We start from the raw sequence: 20116 nt of genomic DNA, 5'->3' as shown, positions 1-20116 counted from the left end.
ATCCCTTGTTTCTGATGCAAGTTATTGCACTGTTCTTGTGGTCACTGCTTAGCTGTATTTTATGTGATCAGTTTGGTTTATATACTTCAGATAGCTTGTGATTTTTGCAGCACCTTTCTCTGTTTCTTACCTCAGGTGGAACTAAGCAGTAAATTCTTGCACAACATCCACTGTTAGTTAGAAAGGTCGGGACCAATTTCACACAAGAGGTGCTCAAAAGTTTGGGCTTTGCTTAAAAAGTGTGGAACCCTATATGCAGGTATCCAGTTGTATCTGTGCTTTTACTATATTTTTGCTGTCCCAGTAAAAAAACAAAATGTGTATTTGGTTGCTGAAATATTGCTGCATGGTTGTCTTTGTGTAAGTGAAAGTTGCATTGAGGATTTTCCGTCAGTTACCAAGTGAAATATTCAGAAGCTTTACAATGGCAGAATTAAGGCTGCCTGTGCCATTTTAGTCCTTGTCTGGTCCGTGTCCCTAGCTGTGTTTGTGACTTTGTATTTTGTGTGTTTTGCTGGAATCCTCATCTAAAGTTGTCAGAAGAGATTTGAGGTGGGGTGGGGTGTTCCCCTTATAGGTGCCTCACACCTTAAGTTTTCCTACCTGGCAGCGTGGTCATACTTGAACAGTAGTTCAGGCTAGATGTTAATGAACCTGCATTTTTTTCAGTAGTAAATATTAAGCTCTGATCTATAATTAATTTTTGGGCCATTAACTGGCTTTCATATGTGATCAAGAATGTGAAAAAATTCTCCTGGTGTCAAAAACCTTGGCAAGCAACTTCAGGTTTGGCTTTACTTATTACTCACTAGATGTACAAATATTTGCAGTCTGCATGTAATTAACAAGTAAGTGTGCTTTGTTGGGTCTGCTTTTCCTTTTCTTTCTAGATATTACAGACTTGCTGTAATATGGCCATTGTTCATTTTTAGCAAACAGGCTTGTCAGTGTTCTCGTAATCCAGTACTGCCATATTGCAAGAACATGAGCCCCAAAGCAAAATGTAAGATAACAAATTCAGCCAGTGAAAAAGGTGAAAATTGACTTTGAGGTGATGATAGAATGGTGAGAAGTTAAAGCTTTGGAAATTTTCCTTGGTGTTGTCATCCCTGTACTCCATCTTAATTTAAAATGATGTCAGTATTAGATAGAAAGATCTCAAAATCTGTAACTTTTTAAATAAAAAGAAATTTATATACATTTAAAAAAGAAAATATGGTTGCTGCATAAAGAAACTGCACTCATCTGCCTCTTTTGCTTTTAAATCAGGTTTAAGGATAGCATGTATGTTGTTTCACTTTGATTATAACACTTTTGTCACTTCATGTTGTCCTTCTATACTTTAAAACCTTAATAGAGAGCAAAGTACTGAAGACCCTAGTTTGTATGCAAACCGCTATGTGCAAATTAAATTACCAAACTCGGTGACATTTCACATGTGCATAAAGTTGTTTGGTCCTGGTCAGTCATCAGTCAGTTCACAGTGGATGTTTTTGACTGATAAAATCCTTTATCTTTAACAGGATCCTGAACGTTTTTGTGCGACTGAGGTTGCAAAGCAGTATGCTGAAATGATTTGCCTCTTTGGCCCCGTGAACCTCTTGGCAGTAAGGGCATAGGAGCCCCCTCACAGGATTGGGTACTTAAAGTATTAATTACATTGATACATAAAATTACAATTGTAGGAAAAAAAACTTAGATTGTAGAAACATGGGTTTTTTTCCTCCCATGAGTTTAATGGGTTTATCTCTAAATTAATTTGTTTGATGTGTGGCATAGTGTTTCAGAATAGAGGTTTTAAGTAGTTGGTAACATACTCAGCTATACAGACTGTTTGATAGTACGCACAAATGAATTTGCGTGGATTAACCTAAGATTGGTGACTTCTTATTTAATACAAAAAGGGTAAGTTAGGCAGAATAAAGGAGGTGAAAATTTTTAATTGAATGCATTCTTTTCCTGGAGGAGTAGTAAGCTATAATTTATCTTTGCCTATTCAAAACGCTGTTGCAGGTATACTAACTCTGAAATGGTTTTTGTAAAAGTCTAACCTCTAGAGCCAATAGTCTGAACGATGAAAGGAATGTTTGCAAATAAGCATGCAATTAACATTGTGCTGGTCCTTCTGTTACGAATAAAAGTGTACGTTTTCAGTGTAGTTTTATAATTAGCTCACAGGCAAATGTTTTAAAAAAACCTTTGGGATGACACAGATTATTTACAGCATAGAAATAATTTTCCCAAATGATATGAAAAATAACTCAATCCCCCAAATTAATGCATTTACATAACTTAGTAATAAACTTGTTATTCATTCTCCAGCCCATCTTAACTTTGTGTGGTTTATACTGTAGGTCTGCATATGAAAAAAATGAGAGGTGGCAGGTAAACTCAAGTTTAGTACACTCAGCACAGTTGAAGGCAAGACCTTCCCTTCCAGGAAAAGAACTGTATTACACTTCTTCAGAATGAGATTTTCTTTAAATGTGGTGTAAATTAGAGAATTGGAATTCTGCATATATATTCTTGTTTTTCTCCCCTTTCACTGTAATAACTATTATTTCTGCTGCTGAAGTTTCATTAATACTTTTGAAGTTCTATTTCTTAGCTTAAAAAAGAAAGGCATCTTAGAAACCTATCCACTGACAACTGCTTGTCTTTGATGGCAGCTGGTAGGAAAAAAATAGGAAGGTGTATTTAAAAAAAAAAACCAGTCCCTTTTATGGCTCTGCATTTCTGAACCAAAGCCACAAAATAATTAAAGTGATTGTTTTAAAATGTTTATATTTTGAAGAGTGTTATATTTTTTGACTTGGATTCTTGAACCTTGACTGAACTTTCTACAGCATTTTTGTTAGTAAATAACATAGCTGATGGCTAGAAGTTTATGTAACTGGGACTTCAAGGAAAACATGAGGTATAACAGTTGCTAATGAAAATGTTAAAAACTCCATAAAATTTGTTATGTTTTTCTTATATACTGTGATTCTTACTGAAATAGCTATAATATTTAAAGTACTACTTTGAGCTGTTTTTTTAAAATGTGCATAAACTGAACCAAGAATATCCAAATTACAGCTTGTATAATGAGAAGTGCATGTTTCAAAAACTGTTGCTGGAATCACGACTTGCATCCTCTTGAATGCAGAAGGTATGAGTAATCTGTGTCCCTGCTACCTGAAGTCATGAGTGAGGTGAAAGCAAGGCTGTAAACTACCAGCAGGACATAGTGACAGAAGGGTGAAGAAGTCAGTTACCAACTGTGCTGAAGGAAGAGAGGGGATGGTATGACTTTTCTCAGGACTCATTTCTATGAGAGCTTTTGTCTTAGACTATTACAAAAAGGGGATACCAATTAATACGACAAGCTGCTATGGTCCCTTTCATTATTAGGACTGTAAAGCAGCTTTGTGTTTCAATTTCCTCTTGTCCTCTTAAAGGTCTGCTGGGTACAGCACAGGTCTACACCGCGGTCCTCTTTTTTTTTTTTTTTTTTTTTTTTTTTTTTTTTTCCCAAGGCCTTCGTGGATCCTGTGGTCAGAGGCTAAGAAGCCGGGAGAGTATTCATCATCTGTTTTCTCAGCTTCAGTACGGAGTGAATTTGATGTGTATTCTATGCTGTTCTAGTGGTTGTGATGCCCTTGTTCCTATTGATGCATTTATTTCCTGGGAGGTTTTTTTGGTGATTTTTAGAAAAATAATTAAAACCTTTAAAAAAAGTGGCTGTGGTCCTTGGCCTTCAATGGCAATAAATAGCTTTTGCAGTTGAAGGTTTTGATCAACCACAGAAAACTGTTACAATTGTAGTCTTGTGCCCTGTATATTGTATGCAACTAGAGAACTGTTTCAAGCACTGAGATTTGCCAAACCCCACAGATTTTATTTGTAAAACAAAACAAAAAGTCTTCAATGTGGTGTTAGTGTGTTGCTGAATAGAGATAACTCCTACTTTATTAGTCTCCTTCCTTTAATTCTTTACACTGGGCTGAGGTGGTATGGAAGAAAATTTCTCTTCCACAGTGGTATTCCCTTTTCTGTAGTTTTCTGCCATTCTGTCTTTTTTTTTCCTGGCAAATGCAAGCTTATAACCTGTATACCCATTCTTTATCCTCTCCTCAGTTCCTTGTCCCCACAAGGAGTGTCACCGTTCTGGAATGTGCTGACCTCTGTCTTTAGGAAACATTCAGTAGTTTCATGATACACCTTGGTTGTAGCCTTATTTGCATTTTCAAGAATCTAGTGACTTAGATGCTGTAACATCTACAAGCCTGCATTTGGTTTTAATTTTGGCTTAACTTCTGCATGTATTTTTACAAAATACTTAGTTTTTACTGTTAATTATATTTAGTCTGCTTTTTTAACCTTTACTCAGTTAAAGCTTGTGTTCATCTGTCTCTCCCTTGTACCTTGATGGTACTTGGGAATTTCAACAGAATGTAAGGTAAAGGTAGAATCTCAGAGTGTTAAGTTACTCTACAGATGTGCCTGAGTTTTGGCTGGCAGGAGGAGAAGGAAAAGGAAAAGCTGCTGCTAACATTTGTCTGGCCCACTGGAAGCTGACAGGTAATATGTTCTTGTTGGTTCACTTTGTGGCCAAACACCATGATCATCTCAAAGAGCCTACCCAGAAGACCAGGCAAAGTGTGTGGAGGATGTGGGTGGGGACCAGAGGTTATCGGCTTTCAAATGCAGAAGGCAGACTGTAGAAAAACTTACTTCTTGCTTCTCTGAGGATAATTGTATTGATGTTTTGAAGGTAAAACAAAACAGTAGTAGGTCTGTTGTAATGCAGATTCTTCTGTGGGGACTAGTCTGCAGCAAATCTGATATTAGAATAAGAATTATCTTTCTTAGTGCAGAATAGTGAACTTTTAAAAGGGGAAAAAAGCTCTTATTCTAGAAACTGTAATATAGTTGAAAAAAGGCAAAAGGAATCAATGGTTTCACATCATGGCTGTCTCATGTTTTTTGATGAAGTCTTGCTTCTGCGAGATTGTTTCCCTGAAAGTTCTTGCCGTACATGTTACTTCAGAGCTGATTAGGTTGAATTGATGATGATCTTGCAAGTGTTTGTACATTGGTATCAGAAATGCAGTTATTCTGCACATAAACATATTTTTCTAGCTGGTATCAGGTACTGTTAATTTTTGTACTTTATTTTTCTTTAATATTTTGCATAAATGCTAGAAATACCAACTTTAGTCACCTGTTTTAAGATACTTGAAGGAAAATCACTGTAAATGTAATGCAGTGGATAGTTTAGGATCAAGGAAGAATATTAAAAAACTGAAGACATTACAGTTGAAACTCATGAGTAGATACAGTATTGCCCAAACTGAACATCTGCATTTGAGCTATTTGGAGAGATGGTGGCACCCAGTTGCCTAAAATTACCTCCTAGACATTAGAAGATGATTTGAATTGCTTGTGTAATGGTTCGAAAACTGATACTTACCAACATTCTTTTAAAAACTGTAGATGAACTTTTAAGTTACATTTGAATTACTGTTGTAGCACTCTTCTGATTCTTCGTACTGGACACTGCCCCGTGTCCTGATGTGCCCTCTCCTTCCTGCATTTTCAGCCTCTGCAGGTTTGACAACACAGGACTAAAAAGAGGAACATTGCCTGGAGCATGGCTCTGTCATGGTTCTGGTTGAGCTGATGTTAACACCAGTACAGCTACTTCTTGCTATCAGTCTTATGCCCCTTTCTTTTTGAATAATCAAACAGAAAAGTGGGTGCTTAAGCTTTGATAAAACCTGAAAATGTTTTTTGACTGTTTTGGGCTAACAAGGGGGCAGCGAGGCCTTCTCTTTTTAATTTTTTTAGGGGATGCCCTTGTCCTGTTTTCTTTCTAGTCTTCGTTGGGTTTCCAACTGCTTCTGCTCTTTGTCAGTAGTGGGTGGCTGACCCTTGCATTGGAGCCCTGCGCTTTGTTGTTGTGGGAGCTGTGGGTACTTGTAGCCAGCTCTGCCAGCAGGGGAACCCAGGTGCCCTTCCCAGGCCCTAAAGGCTTCTGTGCTGTCTGCTACGCTTCCACCTGTGCTGGGGTATAAAAGTTTAATTAAGTAATTATTAGAACTCTGAAAGTAGATCTACTTACTTCAAAGTGTAAACCAGGTGAGACATACTTTTTTGCATGTGCTTGAGTTAGTTTTCTGTCTTGAACTGGTCAGGCACTGTGTGGTTAAGTGCGTAGTAGTGCTGATGTGATGGGGTGAATGAGGGCAGTGGGGGACTTAAAACTTCCCTTTTGGTGACAGCTAGTAATGCACTTGCTATCTATTCACGTTCGTAGGTTAGCTTAGTTTCTGCCTACTCTAAGCGTGAATATAACCAATTTAAATTTAAAAAGAAAGGCAGGAAGCTTAGGCTGCTGTAGTTTGAGCCAGCGGTGGTCATGACAGTTCAGTCTTCTTCTTGTCCTAGTCTCATGCTGTTCCATCTCATGGGCTATTTATGCATTTATATAGTGAACTGGATCAGAGAATTTATCTAGCTGAAAAATTGCCTGCAAAGAAGTTTATTTACCTTTAAACCAAATTAACTCCCTGTTTTGCGTCACCACAGGGCTGCAGAGCCACATCTGTGTGGGCAGAGGAAAAATAGCATCACAGGGATCAGGAGAGGCAGAACTGCAGTAGTGTCAGCTTGTTTTGGTTGAAATTGTTCAGAGTAGAGCTGAGGCATGTAAGCTTGGTGGTGCTGTTTCCTGCCATGTCATTCAGCTGAAGTGGTTTGTCCCGTTTTTTAAAAAAAAGTACGTAAAATTTTATGGCAGCTTTGTGTTGTCTGTAACGTAATAAATGCCTGGTACAACATATTTGTACTGATACTCTGCAGAAAGTTAAAATGAAAGATATTTCATTGTAATTATTTTATGTCAGTCATGAAAACAGGAGCATAGAAGCGAATCTAAGTCGTGAGCTATTTGTGTTTGGCATTTTTGTTGTATTTACAGAAGACACTTTTTTCCTATCTTTTGCTGTAGAAATTCCAATTTTTGAATTGGAAGTTTTTGAGAAAGATAAGTCTTTAATTCAGGTTCTGAATATTGCTCATTGTAATCCTCTCTTTTGTTACCCAATGCCCCTAGTAATATCACAGATTCAATACTGTGTAACCTCATAGAGTTAATAAACTTTAAAACATGGTAAGTGAGAAATGTTTGTCTCTGTTGCATTTTGATCTAGAAGTAACTGCGGATGCTCTGAAAAACAGATAGTGTTTGAAAGCGGTAGGTAACTTAAATTCTGCTTCTTTCCTTTTGAATTTGAATACATCACAGTTTTAATTTCTTTAATTTTATCTTTTTTTGTTAACCAATTTTTAAATGAAATTATTTTTGTTTAAATATTCAAAATAACAGTGTGTCTGACAGTAGAGTTTTCATAATGTGAGCATCACATCTGATGCTATTCTGAAGCATATTGACATCAAAGGGTGAATAAATAGTGTGTTTGAGGAGGAAACCCAGGTATTTGATATAATTGTGTTGGACTATACAATGTTCTGAACGAATATCCTTTAAAGGGTTTTTAACTGAGAAGCTGAGAAATGAAAAGCTGTACTTGATAAATTCTCATCCCTTTGTTTTAAAGAAAGTGGATTTGGAAATGCACTGTTTTTTTTCTAAATGGTCTGTGTTTAACTATTCAAGATCACTAGCTGTACTCAGAGTACCGAGTTCTGTTTTGAGACAACTGAAAGCAAACTGCAACTGTACTTTAATTGCAGAATTCAGGCAGCAGCATTTGTTCATGTTAAATTGAATTTCTCAGTGAAGAAACTCCTAGATCCTCCATTTATTAGGCTTCTTAGGCTTTTTTTTTTTAAAGAACTGAAGTCTTCCATATAGCAGTGCAAATTTCAGGTTGTGCTCTGATATGTGCTGTGTTTCTCAGCTTTGTGACAGTGAGCAAAAAAGACAGTTTGTAGAGATAATGTACATAGAAAAATATTAGTATTCTGAAATAAAAGTAATTCTCAACCTTTGTGCAGTCTGTAGGCAGACCTTCTATTTAGTAATGCAGAAATTAGAATGTGTTGCCAGAATTCTCTCCATTAATTTTGGTTCATTGTACACATTGAACAGAACAGAAATATTCAGGGTAATGCATACATTTGTATCTGAGCAATTTTAAGTCTTGGGACTTTCCTGCCTTTTGATCTGTGTGGTCCTCCCATGGTACTTTATGCTACTAGTTTGGGACAGTTTTAGTGTACTCGTGTATCTTACATAAACAATGTGGGTTTATTTCTGTAGATTGACTTTCTCTGATGTATAGGTAAAACCCCCTATTTTTCTTATTTTCTGTTTTTTTTCCACTCTTGCAGAAAATTCTAAGCTGAGACATGTAGAAAAAGATGTTTTGATTCCAGTGATAATGAGGGACCGAGCCAAGGAGCTGTGTTCAGATAAAGTGCAAGGTAAGAGTAAATATTCATTGGGAGATCAGATGTATTCCATTTTGTCCCTGAATATAATCCCTGTTTTTGAAGCCAAGCAATCATAGAGTTAATACGTATGATCTGCATCTTATCTGTACACTGTGAAACTGGTAGTAACGTGTATAAGTCTGTGGTGTTGGCTTTGGCTGCTTGGTGATGTGGACTATTTTTGAAAATGACTTGTTCTTGAGGGCTGTGGAATTTAGTATGATTAATATAAAACTTCCCACATCTCAGTCTAGACTATGTGATGACAGAGCAACACAAGATTTACTGTATTCCTGTACGTAATATTTGATACTTATATAAATGGAATTGCATCATGTGAGCCTTCAGTTAGGGGTCTCCTTTATTATGATAAATGTATTTAAATATTCCCAACTAACTGCATCCTTTCCCTGCCCCAGTATTTTAATGATACATGCACATAAACGTGTTATTAGGCAGATGTTGAAACAGGATAATGCAGTCCACTTTTGCGTGTTTACATTTTCTTTTGAAGAGTACTGGACAGTAACTCTTTGAAGTTGGGTATCACATTCAGACACAGATGTTCATACAGTCCTGGAAGAAATCTGGAACTTTTTGAAGTATGAGAAAGATAGAGCTACTTATGTGCAGGTTAGCCAAGAATGCTCCTGTTCAGAGGGATATAAGAAAGGAAGAAAAAAAACCAACAAAACCAGGCCACAGAATTGTTCTATACAAGTGGCACACTTTTGGTAGGGTGTGCATGCCTCTTGTCATCTAGATCTGTGTTCTCTATAAACTTTTTTGATTGCGCACTCCATCAGTAAAACCCTCTGAGCATGGAATCCCAATATATGTTTATTTATTTTAAATCATATACGTGTACCACTGTACTAGTGCATTATGTACATTATAACACATAAAAATAGAAATTAAAAAAGGATGATATAAAAATGAAATAAACAGTACTTTAAAATAACTTTATGCTATTAATGGTACAAATAAATATTACTGTTAATAACTATTTTTATTGATAGCTATGTGATTGAATATGCATTTTTTAAAAAATAAATCCTTGTTGAACACTGTGAAACAGCATCTAAGTTCAGTTTATTTCAGTGCTTGGTTTTAATGGTCACAGCTAAAAAGATACTTGACAGAGATGTTTAGATCCCAGTGGAAGAGGTGCATTGTTGCCTGCACTTACTACATCATGATACTAATTTTTTAAACCCATCCACAAGTTTTGCAAAGGTTTTACTTGGAAGTTAGGCTAGTGAATGACCATCTTCCCTGATGTCAATCTGTTGTTCTTCCAAACTAATCAGAAGGTGTTGCATGCTTATGTTTTTAACAGATAGGTTCAAACCCCACTGAAACTGTCATTTGGACGATTTTTAAATAGGTTTAGATCTGTTTCTATCCTTCTGAATTGTACAGATATGAGAGGTTTTATAGGTGACACACTCACATTGTGTTGAGCAACAAGAATGAAACAAAACATCACATACTGAGGGGAACATACCCAAACACTTGTTTTCAAAATGCTCTCTCCACAGCCTGAGTTTCTTCTGAAAAGCAGTTACTTTCTCACTCACTGTTAAAATGTCCCCTTCACCTCGAAGGGACCTACTAAGAGTGTTTATTTTTTGGAAATACCTGCTAGGCAGCAAACGACTCACAGCCACCTGTCATCACTAAAAAGGTCAGCAAATTTGGATGCTACTATCTGAAGAGCTTGTTTTTATAAAAAAGTTAAGTACAGCAATGTCACTCTGTAGCACTTTGTGCACTCTTGACTCCAATTAGTTTGCTGCAGTACCTCCCTATGTGTTTGTTCCACATGTGGTGCTAGCTCTGTAACCTTACCCTAGGACCTCTTTCTTATTCCAGTCAAAGCAGCTGCTCCATCAGTGGTTAAACTTGCACAGTTTATCCATAACACTTTGTTTTTATTAAAGAAGCTGTTTTCAGTTGAGAATAGGTCTTCTCCAGTACATCTCTCCTTTAGTGGCTCAGAAAAAAAAAAATATTCTTCGTGCATTTCGTTATTGAAATGCAAATATCTTAAGCTGAGAGAAATTAGAAATGCCTGTACCTCCATCTAACTGTATAGCAAACCTCCCACACTCTTTAACTTGTCCCAACATTTGTTCAAATCTTCAGCAGTGTCTTCTAGGCATCTTCCAAGAGTATTTACTGACAAAGGAGTGGATTTTAGTTTATTGCCATATCTTTTATATGTATTATTTCAGTGATTTTTACCATGGCAGGAAGAACAATTGTTTCCTCAGTGGTATGTGGCTTTTTGTTTTTCGCTATTTACTTAAGAAATGTCACGGGAGGTTTCTAGATGTTTATCACTAGGTTTGGAGTCAAGTCTAGGTGAAGTGAACCAGCGTATTTTCAAGCAGCTGCTTTTAGGATTTCTCCAAAAGACATAAAAGAGTAGTGTTACAAAGTAATTCTGAAACTGAGTAAGTAGGAAAAAAGGTGGGAATATTTGCCCAAGGGAAGTGGTATCACATGACAGGTAACTTCCAGTGCTGCCAGAAGGACTTAACGCACGGTTTTTTCATTTCAATGTAGTTAAATCATTTTTACTTCGAACTCTATAACTTTTGTGGAAAAAAAATGAAGAGGAAAAGCAATTGTAGTAATGCGGGTCATTGAAAGAGGATGTCAGTTAAAACTTTTTTGAGAGTATGCTATTTATGTAATTTTGTTTGGGGGCAGACCAAAGAGGGTGTGTGTGTTTCTCCTCTGGACTTTCTCTGTGTAGGATGAGAACTTTGGTTTCAGCACCTTAATTTTTTGTGACAGCAACCAGTAGTGGAGATTGTTGAGCTGTGAGTTGTTGACCATTACCTTGCAGGTTCTCCATGTTTTTGTGTCCATAATTTTAAAGCAAAGTGCTGTCTTTTTTGTTTTTTTTTTCTTCTGTCGTATGAGGCAGAACTAAAGGTTTTTCTTCTTTTTCCTGAATAGAGTACAGTTGTGTATTTTGATTAAAATAAGGTTTATGGATGCATCTCTCTCCCCCTCATTTCTCTGTCATCTCTAAGCCAGCTTTGATTAAACTGTGTGAAAGTTAGGGGTAGAAACGGAGTATTTCTGATGCAATTTTAATGGTCAAATAGACAAGCAAAATCTGCACTGATACCCTTGTTTAAAATAAGATGGTAGCATAAGTTCAGCTATTTTGTTGCATACCTTTTAATCTGGATGGGGCAGGGAGGGACCAAACCACGGGAAATGAAGCCTAAGGAGTTTTGTGAACAGGAGAATTTATCATCTCATAAATCCATCCTGAAATTATTCCTGGAATAAATTTGTCATCTTAGTACACAGGGTTATGTGTTAATCACAGTAAAGAGGCTGTGTTTTCTATGCTGTAAACAATTACAAGCTATGAACATAAACTGCGTAATTAGGTAATGAAAACTCCTGCAATTCAGTTTGTTGCTACACAGCGTACACATGTGTATGAAATCATGCTGTTTACACTAAGTGGCATAGCTACTCATTTAACTTGCTCTCTAGGATTTTTCTGCTTTACGTTAATTTTGTTTGAACAGCTCCTATTAATACACCTTTGTTTCATTTTCTTTTTAGGAAATTGTGGTAAATGGATTGGTAATACAGGAAATAAAGCTATTCTGCAAATGTGGGCCTTTACAATTTGCTTGGTCGTGCTAGGTTCATATGCGTCCCTATGGGGAGCCCCTATACATTCAATAGTGCTCTGCATGAACACAGGGGTCCATCTGTATACAGTCCGTTACCTTAGCCTGCAGCTATACCACCTAGAGCTGTGTGCTTATCAGAGCTAATAATGCAAGTAGTGACAGCCTGTCCAGCACGTATTCAAGAGCCATCCAGGGAAAAGAAACCCCAAGGGTTAAAACATAAATAAAACCCAAAAGTTTTGTTAACTCAAGAGATGATCCTGCTGCCCTAGCCCAGTTAAATGGGTGACCTATTGCTATGCTTGGTTGTTAACATACCAGAGTAGCTTAGGGATGAAATAACCATGAAAATGTTTCCATCTGATTATTTTAAAGAAGAATTAAATATTGTCTGGTCATATTTCTTTTTACTTAGATTATTTAAATTTATTTTGAACTTCTTTTTTTCAGATTGTGCTAGTATAGTTCTTGGGGTGTGCTGCACATTTTTCAGGAATTTAGTACATCTCAGGTGCAGAATAATTTCTATGTGTTTAAGATTTTCAAGCACTTTTTCAGTGAAAATGCATATATTAGTAATTTTGTTACGAGAGTAAACATGCTTTCTGTGAAATGCTAGTCCCTTTTTCATGACCATTATGTAAATACGCTTTATCGTGTTAATATCCATGCGCTATATGTATTTGAAATTGTGGGCTATTGTAGGAGTATCTAAAGTGTTGTAAAAAGCAAGTAAACAAAAAAAAAAACCAACAGTGTTGTCATACAGGAACTTTCCCTGTATTTGTACAAACTGTAGCATGAATTTGTCTGAAATAATATTAAATCCATGTATTTCTGCATCCGTGTGTCCTTGGCATGTAAAAATTTGTGCTTTCAAACAGGAGTAGCTAAAAGAAATGTTTATTTGCCATTCCCTCGTTTATTGCTTTTGTGAAATAATTTTTTAATCAATCTGTTTTCCTTTAAAGTTGTTATTTTTTGCTTTAATTTCTAGTTAGAAAATTTAAATTTGAGTACACTTCTTTAAAGCAAAATCATAGCAAATTACCTGAAGTTAGCATTTGTCATTATTCGTTTAGCTTACCAAAACTTCTGTAGTTTCATCTAGCCTGTACTGTGCTTTCCATGACTCCTTTCTGCTCTGAAGCTAGAGACACTCACTCGAAAAAACTGCAAGAGCTTGGTTGATCTTGATCATATCTACAGAAATATTTGTTCCATTTCTTAACAGCGCTTATTCTGCTCTTCAGAGTTACCCAATTTTGAAACTTGATGGATTTAGCTAGAGAGGAACTATGAGGACAGAATACACAAACTTTAAGGTTTGTACATTCGGTTCAGGTTTGATTTTTGGGTTACTAGGCTTGTTAAAAACAGAAACAGCTGAGTGACTTCGACAGGTTGGTGTTTGGACTTTGAAAGATTTGTCTTGAGATCCCAAAGAAATTACTGGATCACTGAGTCAGTCACGAGATCATAATTTTTGTGTTATATTTGTTGGATATGTTTTGTGTATTTGTTTTATTATAAAGCACTTCTGCCCACCTTCCCAAAACCTCAGTCTTTTTTTGCGGGAGAAAAGCAATCTTGCTCCAGAGATGGGGGTTTTAATTCAAACTTTTTTCTTCTAAATTTTGTTGTCTACTACTGATACGTGGTCTGGGTTTGGTCCTTTAAAAGTCACCAAGAGTGACTTGCAGGTGTCTTCTGTAGTTGTGACTCATTTGTAAGTCTCAAGGATTCAAGTAGGAAACCTACTACACACTTTTCAGGGTGAATACAGGGGTAGATAGTTCAAATCAGCCTGATCTTGCTGTTAGGAAGGTGGTGAAGTAAGGGAAACAATTTGGATGAGTGAAGACCTGATCCTGCCTGTGACTCTGTAAATAAGCATGTGGCCATTTCTTTTTTGAAGCTTGTTGTGGGAGATATTCTTTTCTGTCTTGGTTGTGAGTTTTGTGTGGTTTTTTTAGTTTTTGGGGTTTTTTTTGTTTTTGTTCTCTTTCTTCTTTTTATGAGAGGGAGACAAAAGGGGGATGTTTCTGTCTGTGCAGAGTTGAGGACCTTCTCTGGAGAAAACTGTTAGGTTGGTTCTGTTGTCTGTAGGAACTGTGTAGTTAAGGCAGCTGGGTTCACATTGCTGAAAAAGCTCTTGCTACTTCGCAAGGCTTTAAAAAATGGTTTGGAAAGTGTGGCTGGAAAAGGACATTTCCAAGCAGCCACCCTCCTCCCATTCTCCAGTTTCCCCATTAGCCATCTCCTCCTCAGGGCTAATGTTGATACTTAGTGAAAATGATGGGATGCAACACTACTGCAGGCTTCTCTACAGTTGAGCATGACCAGTGTCAACCAGAGTTTTGATAATGTGCAGTTACTCAACAGCCCTGTCACTGACATTATCTCTGTCCCCGTAGGGGCCACCTGCTCTAGACCATGACCCTTACACCTGACACATCAAGGCCCATAAAACCAAAGAAATTCCTGATTGAACTACATGTGATGCTGCACATTTAAATGCACATCTTTACATATTACTTTTTCAAAAAGAAGTCTTGTTATATATATATTCTCAGAAATGCAGATAATGAAATATGCAAAATACATAGCAAATTGCAGCTTGATGTTCCTCAGGAGTATTGCTCACTTTCCTTTGTATTGCAGACCAAGTTCTGTTAATTGATGCAAGCCCTTGCTGAATGCTGCGGGAGGATTAACCTGTTGGTACCTACAGTCATGGTTCTGAGGTTTACACTAAAAAGATGCTAAAACTGATAGTAGTGGGAAGTTACATGATGGTCACATTTGAAAATTTTGATGAATCTTACTTTCTTGAAGCAAATTAGACCCCAAATCACCATCTGTAGCTGAACTTTGCTCATCTGCTTTGCCTCAATGTAAAATAATAGTCCTTACAATTTTTTTTTTATTTTATTCACGTATTTTAGGAGTATTTGGGAATACAGGAATCCTCTAATTGACCAAAGCAAAACTGTGAAATAGCTGATAAAAATCAGTAATTTACATGACAACTCCTGGTAACTTTTTTCTAGTTCACTTGCTGTGGCCAGAAATTGCTTACATGTGCTTGCATGCATATTGTTCAGAGTTTGATGGAAAGCCTGAGAGGTTACATGGGAGGAATAATAAAATAGAATGCTGCCTTATTGCCTTCAACTTCATTTTCGTGAAAGGAAGGTTGTTATAATCTGAGAACAGTTTCAATCCAGTGACAAAAATGCAGGTGGAGGAGTGGAGAAAAATGTTGTCCTCTGTTGCTGTATTTATTGTCTGACTATTAAAGTACATTATAGTCATATTGTGTGTGACCCTGTGACCCTATACGAAGCTATTGAGATTACTGTTGAATATGCTGTGCAGTTGTTAGTTACTTAAATTATTTTAGGTGTTTTGATAGTGTACAGCTATGTTTAGTATTGGTAGTAAATTACTATGTGTTTTTCCCTTGCTAGAGTTTCTCAAGGGTAAGTTGCTGAGTTTTTATATGACGTTCTTGTTTGCACACAATAGCTTTTATTTTGAAAAAAATTATTCAGCTTTATGTATTTCCAGTGAACATTTACTCTCATCACATTTAACTATGTGAATTAGTACAATCTCTAGAGGGATTATGGTATATTGAGCTTTGCCTCAACAAACTGGGCAGAGGAAACAGCTATATGTAAATTACAGTTTGAAGAGATGAAATGCTAGATCTCATGGTCTTTTTTTTTCCTTTTTCTTTTTTTTTTTTTTTTTTTAATGATACTTAGAGCATTAACTACCCTAAGCTATTTCAGGGGATTTTATAGAAAAGAAATATGAGAGCATATTGCGTGGCTTGGCGATGGAAATTTAAGCATTCTAGCTGGTGTTAGGACTTTGAAGAAAATGTTTGCGGAGGGAACTTGCCCTATTTGATTTTTTTTTTTCTTCCCCTCTCTATGTCATTTCAACCCAGCTGATGACAAGAAATGGGTCAGACTGCTAGCTTTACCACTGCAACTTAGTTGTGTGGGTTTTTTTTTATTTATTAGGGAATGGAACAGCTTTTACAGGGACAAAGAGAAATGAAATCACTTTCAATGAAAGAAAGAGGCCTCATTATAGCCACCAACAGCAGTTATTGACAGCTACACTTCCTATTAACAAGGAGCATTTAAGAGTTTGGCTGTTGGATCTTTGGACTTGATCTAATTTGCTAGCATTAATTAGTTTCTTTTGAGCACAGACACTTGGTGCTCACAGCTATAGATTTGGAGGACTAATTAGGACAGAAAATTGAACAGAATGGGGTAAGGCATTAACCTTCAACCATTACCAGCTGGGGCTCTGATAAAGACCACAGAGTCCAAATGCTCCTATTCATGCAAAGAGTACTCTAATGAATATCAATTTCAGCTAGGTTGCCATATCCTACAAGCACTGTCTTAATTTTGATTATCTTACCTGGTAGAGATTTTTGTGTATACATATTAAAGTGATATTGGTAGTTCAGAGCTCGTAGATGACAACCTCAAGAGGTTACCTGTGTGTTGTCTAGTCTTTCAGTTTGGTTTTCTCAACTTAGAGGTTTTATTGGTTTCCAGTTAAGATCCTGAATTTCAAATTGTTTACCCTGTCCAGTATAAATGTATTAACATAGCGTAGGTTAATTACATGATGTTAACAAATGCTGGTTTAAGTAGAGAATGTCTGCATGGTTTTGGGTTACTGTAGTACATGGTAGTAATATCCATGACAGGAGCACTGACCAAGCTAGCTGCTGGGGATGGAACAATGGGATTGCTTCTTTCCCAGCTTTTATGGTGAGACACAGGTATTACATTGTGGTGTTAACTTGGTGATCCAGTTTCAGGGGGAAAACTGTTCTTTCAGACTGTGTCTGCAGAATGGAAGTACTTTAATTGTATATAAAGAAAGGAGAAAAGCAATTGCTTTTGTCCTTTTGTATCTTCTCTTGGATCGTTTGAAGTGCGGGACTTGAAATAAAGATCCAAGATCATCAGTTGTTTAGTCATATCACTGCTCCCTGACAAACTTCCCATCAAATCTGGATCATTGCTTCTCTCTTCATGTGACTTCTGTACCTGGAAATTCCTTGACCAGTGATGAGAAAAGTGTGAAAAGTCTCTTTGACATCCTTTCTTCAAGCTTGTTGCTTTCAGCAAGGTTATGTTAACATAGATCCTGTGACTTGGGAAGAATTGAATCTGATTGGGTTATATCTGGTGTTTAGCTCTTTGAGGCTAAGGTTGCCTTTTATATGCTCTTAATTATTTCCAGTTCTCCACTGGTAAACTCTGTACTGTTGGGTTGAGTAGCTGGTTCCATGAGTTACAGTCCTGGTAGGGTTGGTTTGATGAAAGCTGTGAAAATAGAGAAATTCAGGCTTGCCTGTAGCTACTGAACTTGGGGTATTTTGTGGTATTTAGACCAGTTTTTAGAGAACCACTTTTTCTGATTGTGAGGTGAGTATCCATAGGGAAGCAGGCAGTGGGCAGGGGACACCTGGTCAAGTTGTTCTCCCAACAAAAAGAGGAGGCTAGGGTAGTTACTGTTGCGGCCTATTACTAATACCAGGTTTGTATCTTTTCCTAGTTGTTACATACAATATTTGCTGATTCTCATAGTTTTCCTTCCCAGTTGACAGGTTTTGTTTCTTCTGTGTCATTCGTACTACTAGCAAGTGAGGGCATACTTGGGATTCCATAGGGGTTTTTTTGTATACATTCGTTGATGATGGTGGTAACCTACAGATGCCATGTGTTGTTACAGTATTACTGTGGTATAGTTGCACATAGCAATGCATTATTAATGGCATCATGTGTGACTTATGGTAACTGTTAGTTTAACTGCATATCCTTAATGATGTATTAAGTATGTAAGTTGCTTTGCAGTTCTGGATTATAAACCCCTCTTAGATACTACATTCAACAGTAACACAGTTAGCACTTTGTGTAAATAATTCTAATACTTCTAGGAGGTCATGCTGTATTCCCGTTGCATGTGTATGAATATTTATATTGTGTATGAATTATGAATATTACCCTGGGGTTACTTTCACACAGAAAATAGGTTATTTTTCAACTGTTGAAGTCAGAATGTTTTGTGGAGATACCATTTGGATCAGCAGTGGAAAACAGAACTTAACTTGGTCAAAAAGTAGCTATTGTGTATTCAGAAATACAATAAATAGTGAGCTTTCAGATAGCCTACAAGCAGTATTGACCTTGTAAAGAATGTATGATATTGATGGTAAGGTAGTAGGGGAAAACTTCTGTCCATCATTCTTTAGAAAGCACATGAAGTGGGCAAGTGTATTTGCCAAAGAAAATTGCTCATATGAATCACAAAAATTGAAATTAATTTCATTAATTCCAGTTGAGCAAAATGGGAGTCAGAATAGTAGTTGCAGTTTGATCTAATATATTTTGATTTTACGACACAGTGCATTATGAAAGTTGTAGTTTTGATCTCCTTTATTTCCTGTGTATATATCTTTGTGTAGAATATTATGAGTCAGCAGAGCCAGTCAAAAAAAAAAAGGGCAGGAATTACAGGCTTTATCAGGCAGTAGGGGAATGCGAGTTAAAGCTGAAATACATTTTGGCAAATAAACACACTTTCAACAAGATGTGGTGGTTTAAATATTCTTCATGCTTTTTGGTGTTCTGGAAACATCAGTGTGTTTAGTGAAATCTCAAATTTTCATCCTGTTTTGGGATGAAATAATTTTAAACTTCTCTTTCCATGTGGAACAGTAGTTCTAAAGGTTGCTTAGGCTAAATAGAGTGAGTTGTCCCTCCAGCACTTATTCTTTATAGAAATTGGTGGATCCTGTGGTAGCAACATGGACTGATGAGAACGTAAAAAAAAAAAAAAAAGTTGAAACAGTTTTGTCTGTTGCTGAGTAAAACCACATTCTTGTGCATTATTGTTCAGGTCCTTTTAGTAACTGCCACAGAAAATAATCCCCCTCTTTCCCACCCCGTAATTTAGTTTTGTTACTATGTTGTTTTCCAATAGTTGTCTCTGTGGTGCTGCATAGAGTAGGGAGATAGGTGCTCTGAAGAATGTTTCACTTAAAGGTTTGATGCCTGAGGAATGAGTAAAGGCTGCAGTAGTGAAAGGCCGTAAAACACGTGTGCTCTGTTGTCATCCCTCTGAATTTTATTTTTAACATTCTTGCAGAAAAGAGCGCCTGGAATGCGTGCTGTCTAAGATCAGGATAGATACTTTTACATGACGTGTAAGCATGTGACAGAAGGCGAGAATTATTTTGGATGAGTAATCAAGAGCTGCAGAGCTGGTCAGAAGATGTGAAGGGAGATGGACAAGGAATGCTAGAGCTGTACAGAGCTTTGGAGGTATGGATGAGGCTTTACATTTATGATCAGGAAACAAGAAAAACAATTTAGCTGCTGTATTCTAGATTTGAGGGGGATACTAGTAAAGGATTTGAAAGGAATCCTGTAAGGGATGGAAGGTAATAATTCTGATGGGATAATGAGTAGGAAAGGACCTACACTAGGAATTTCGAAGAAGATAGTGTAAAAGAGCAATGCATGAAAATTTCCCTTGGATGAACAGATTCTTATCTTGATAGCCACTGTATTGGGAAGGAGTTGAAATAGTAGGGAATTTTGGACTTCAATTATGGTATTAAGGGATCTGCCTTCTTACCTTTTTCCTAAAATGAGTTTAAAGAAAGTTTTCTTTAAGTCTGAAATGCCCTTTTTTTCACTTCTAATAGTCAAATTCAGGATTTCCTTGTATGAATTTTGTCACATATGTTGTCTTGCACTTTATAGCCTTCTTTCTTCCTGTATGTGATGCAGAATTTCTCCAGAAAGTATCTAGTCTTCTTTCTCCCCCTTTTCAATATAAACTAAATATGCCCTCCAAGCCCTCCAGATCAAGAACATATTTTGAGGATATTTAAATAGTCCTTTTTGAAACACTAAATCATAAGTCTGCTTATGTGTGTAAATTAATCATTA

The 20116-nt window shown here is 36.7% G+C and overlaps 1 protein-coding gene across 1 annotated transcript in view; it reads left to right on the top strand.

Annotated features, from left to right (window-relative positions):
• The window catches only part of CMC1 (C-X9-C motif containing 1), a 44224-nt gene that overhangs the window by 3553 nt on the left and 20555 nt on the right, over positions 1-20116 (top strand). The window contains exon 2 of the mRNA XM_037387135.1: positions 8341-8433. Within this exon, the coding sequence (XP_037243032.1) occupies positions 8341-8433 (93 nt within the window). The remainder of the gene's footprint in view (positions 1-8340; positions 8434-20116) is intronic.

The sequence above is a fragment of the Falco rusticolus genome, chromosome 4 (assembly GCF_015220075.1).
Source record: "Falco rusticolus isolate bFalRus1 chromosome 4, bFalRus1.pri, whole genome shotgun sequence".
NCBI lineage: Eukaryota > Metazoa > Chordata > Aves > Falconiformes > Falconidae > Falco > Falco rusticolus.
Note: the sequence above shows the minus strand (reverse complement) of the source record. Positions and strands in the feature narration are given on the sequence as shown.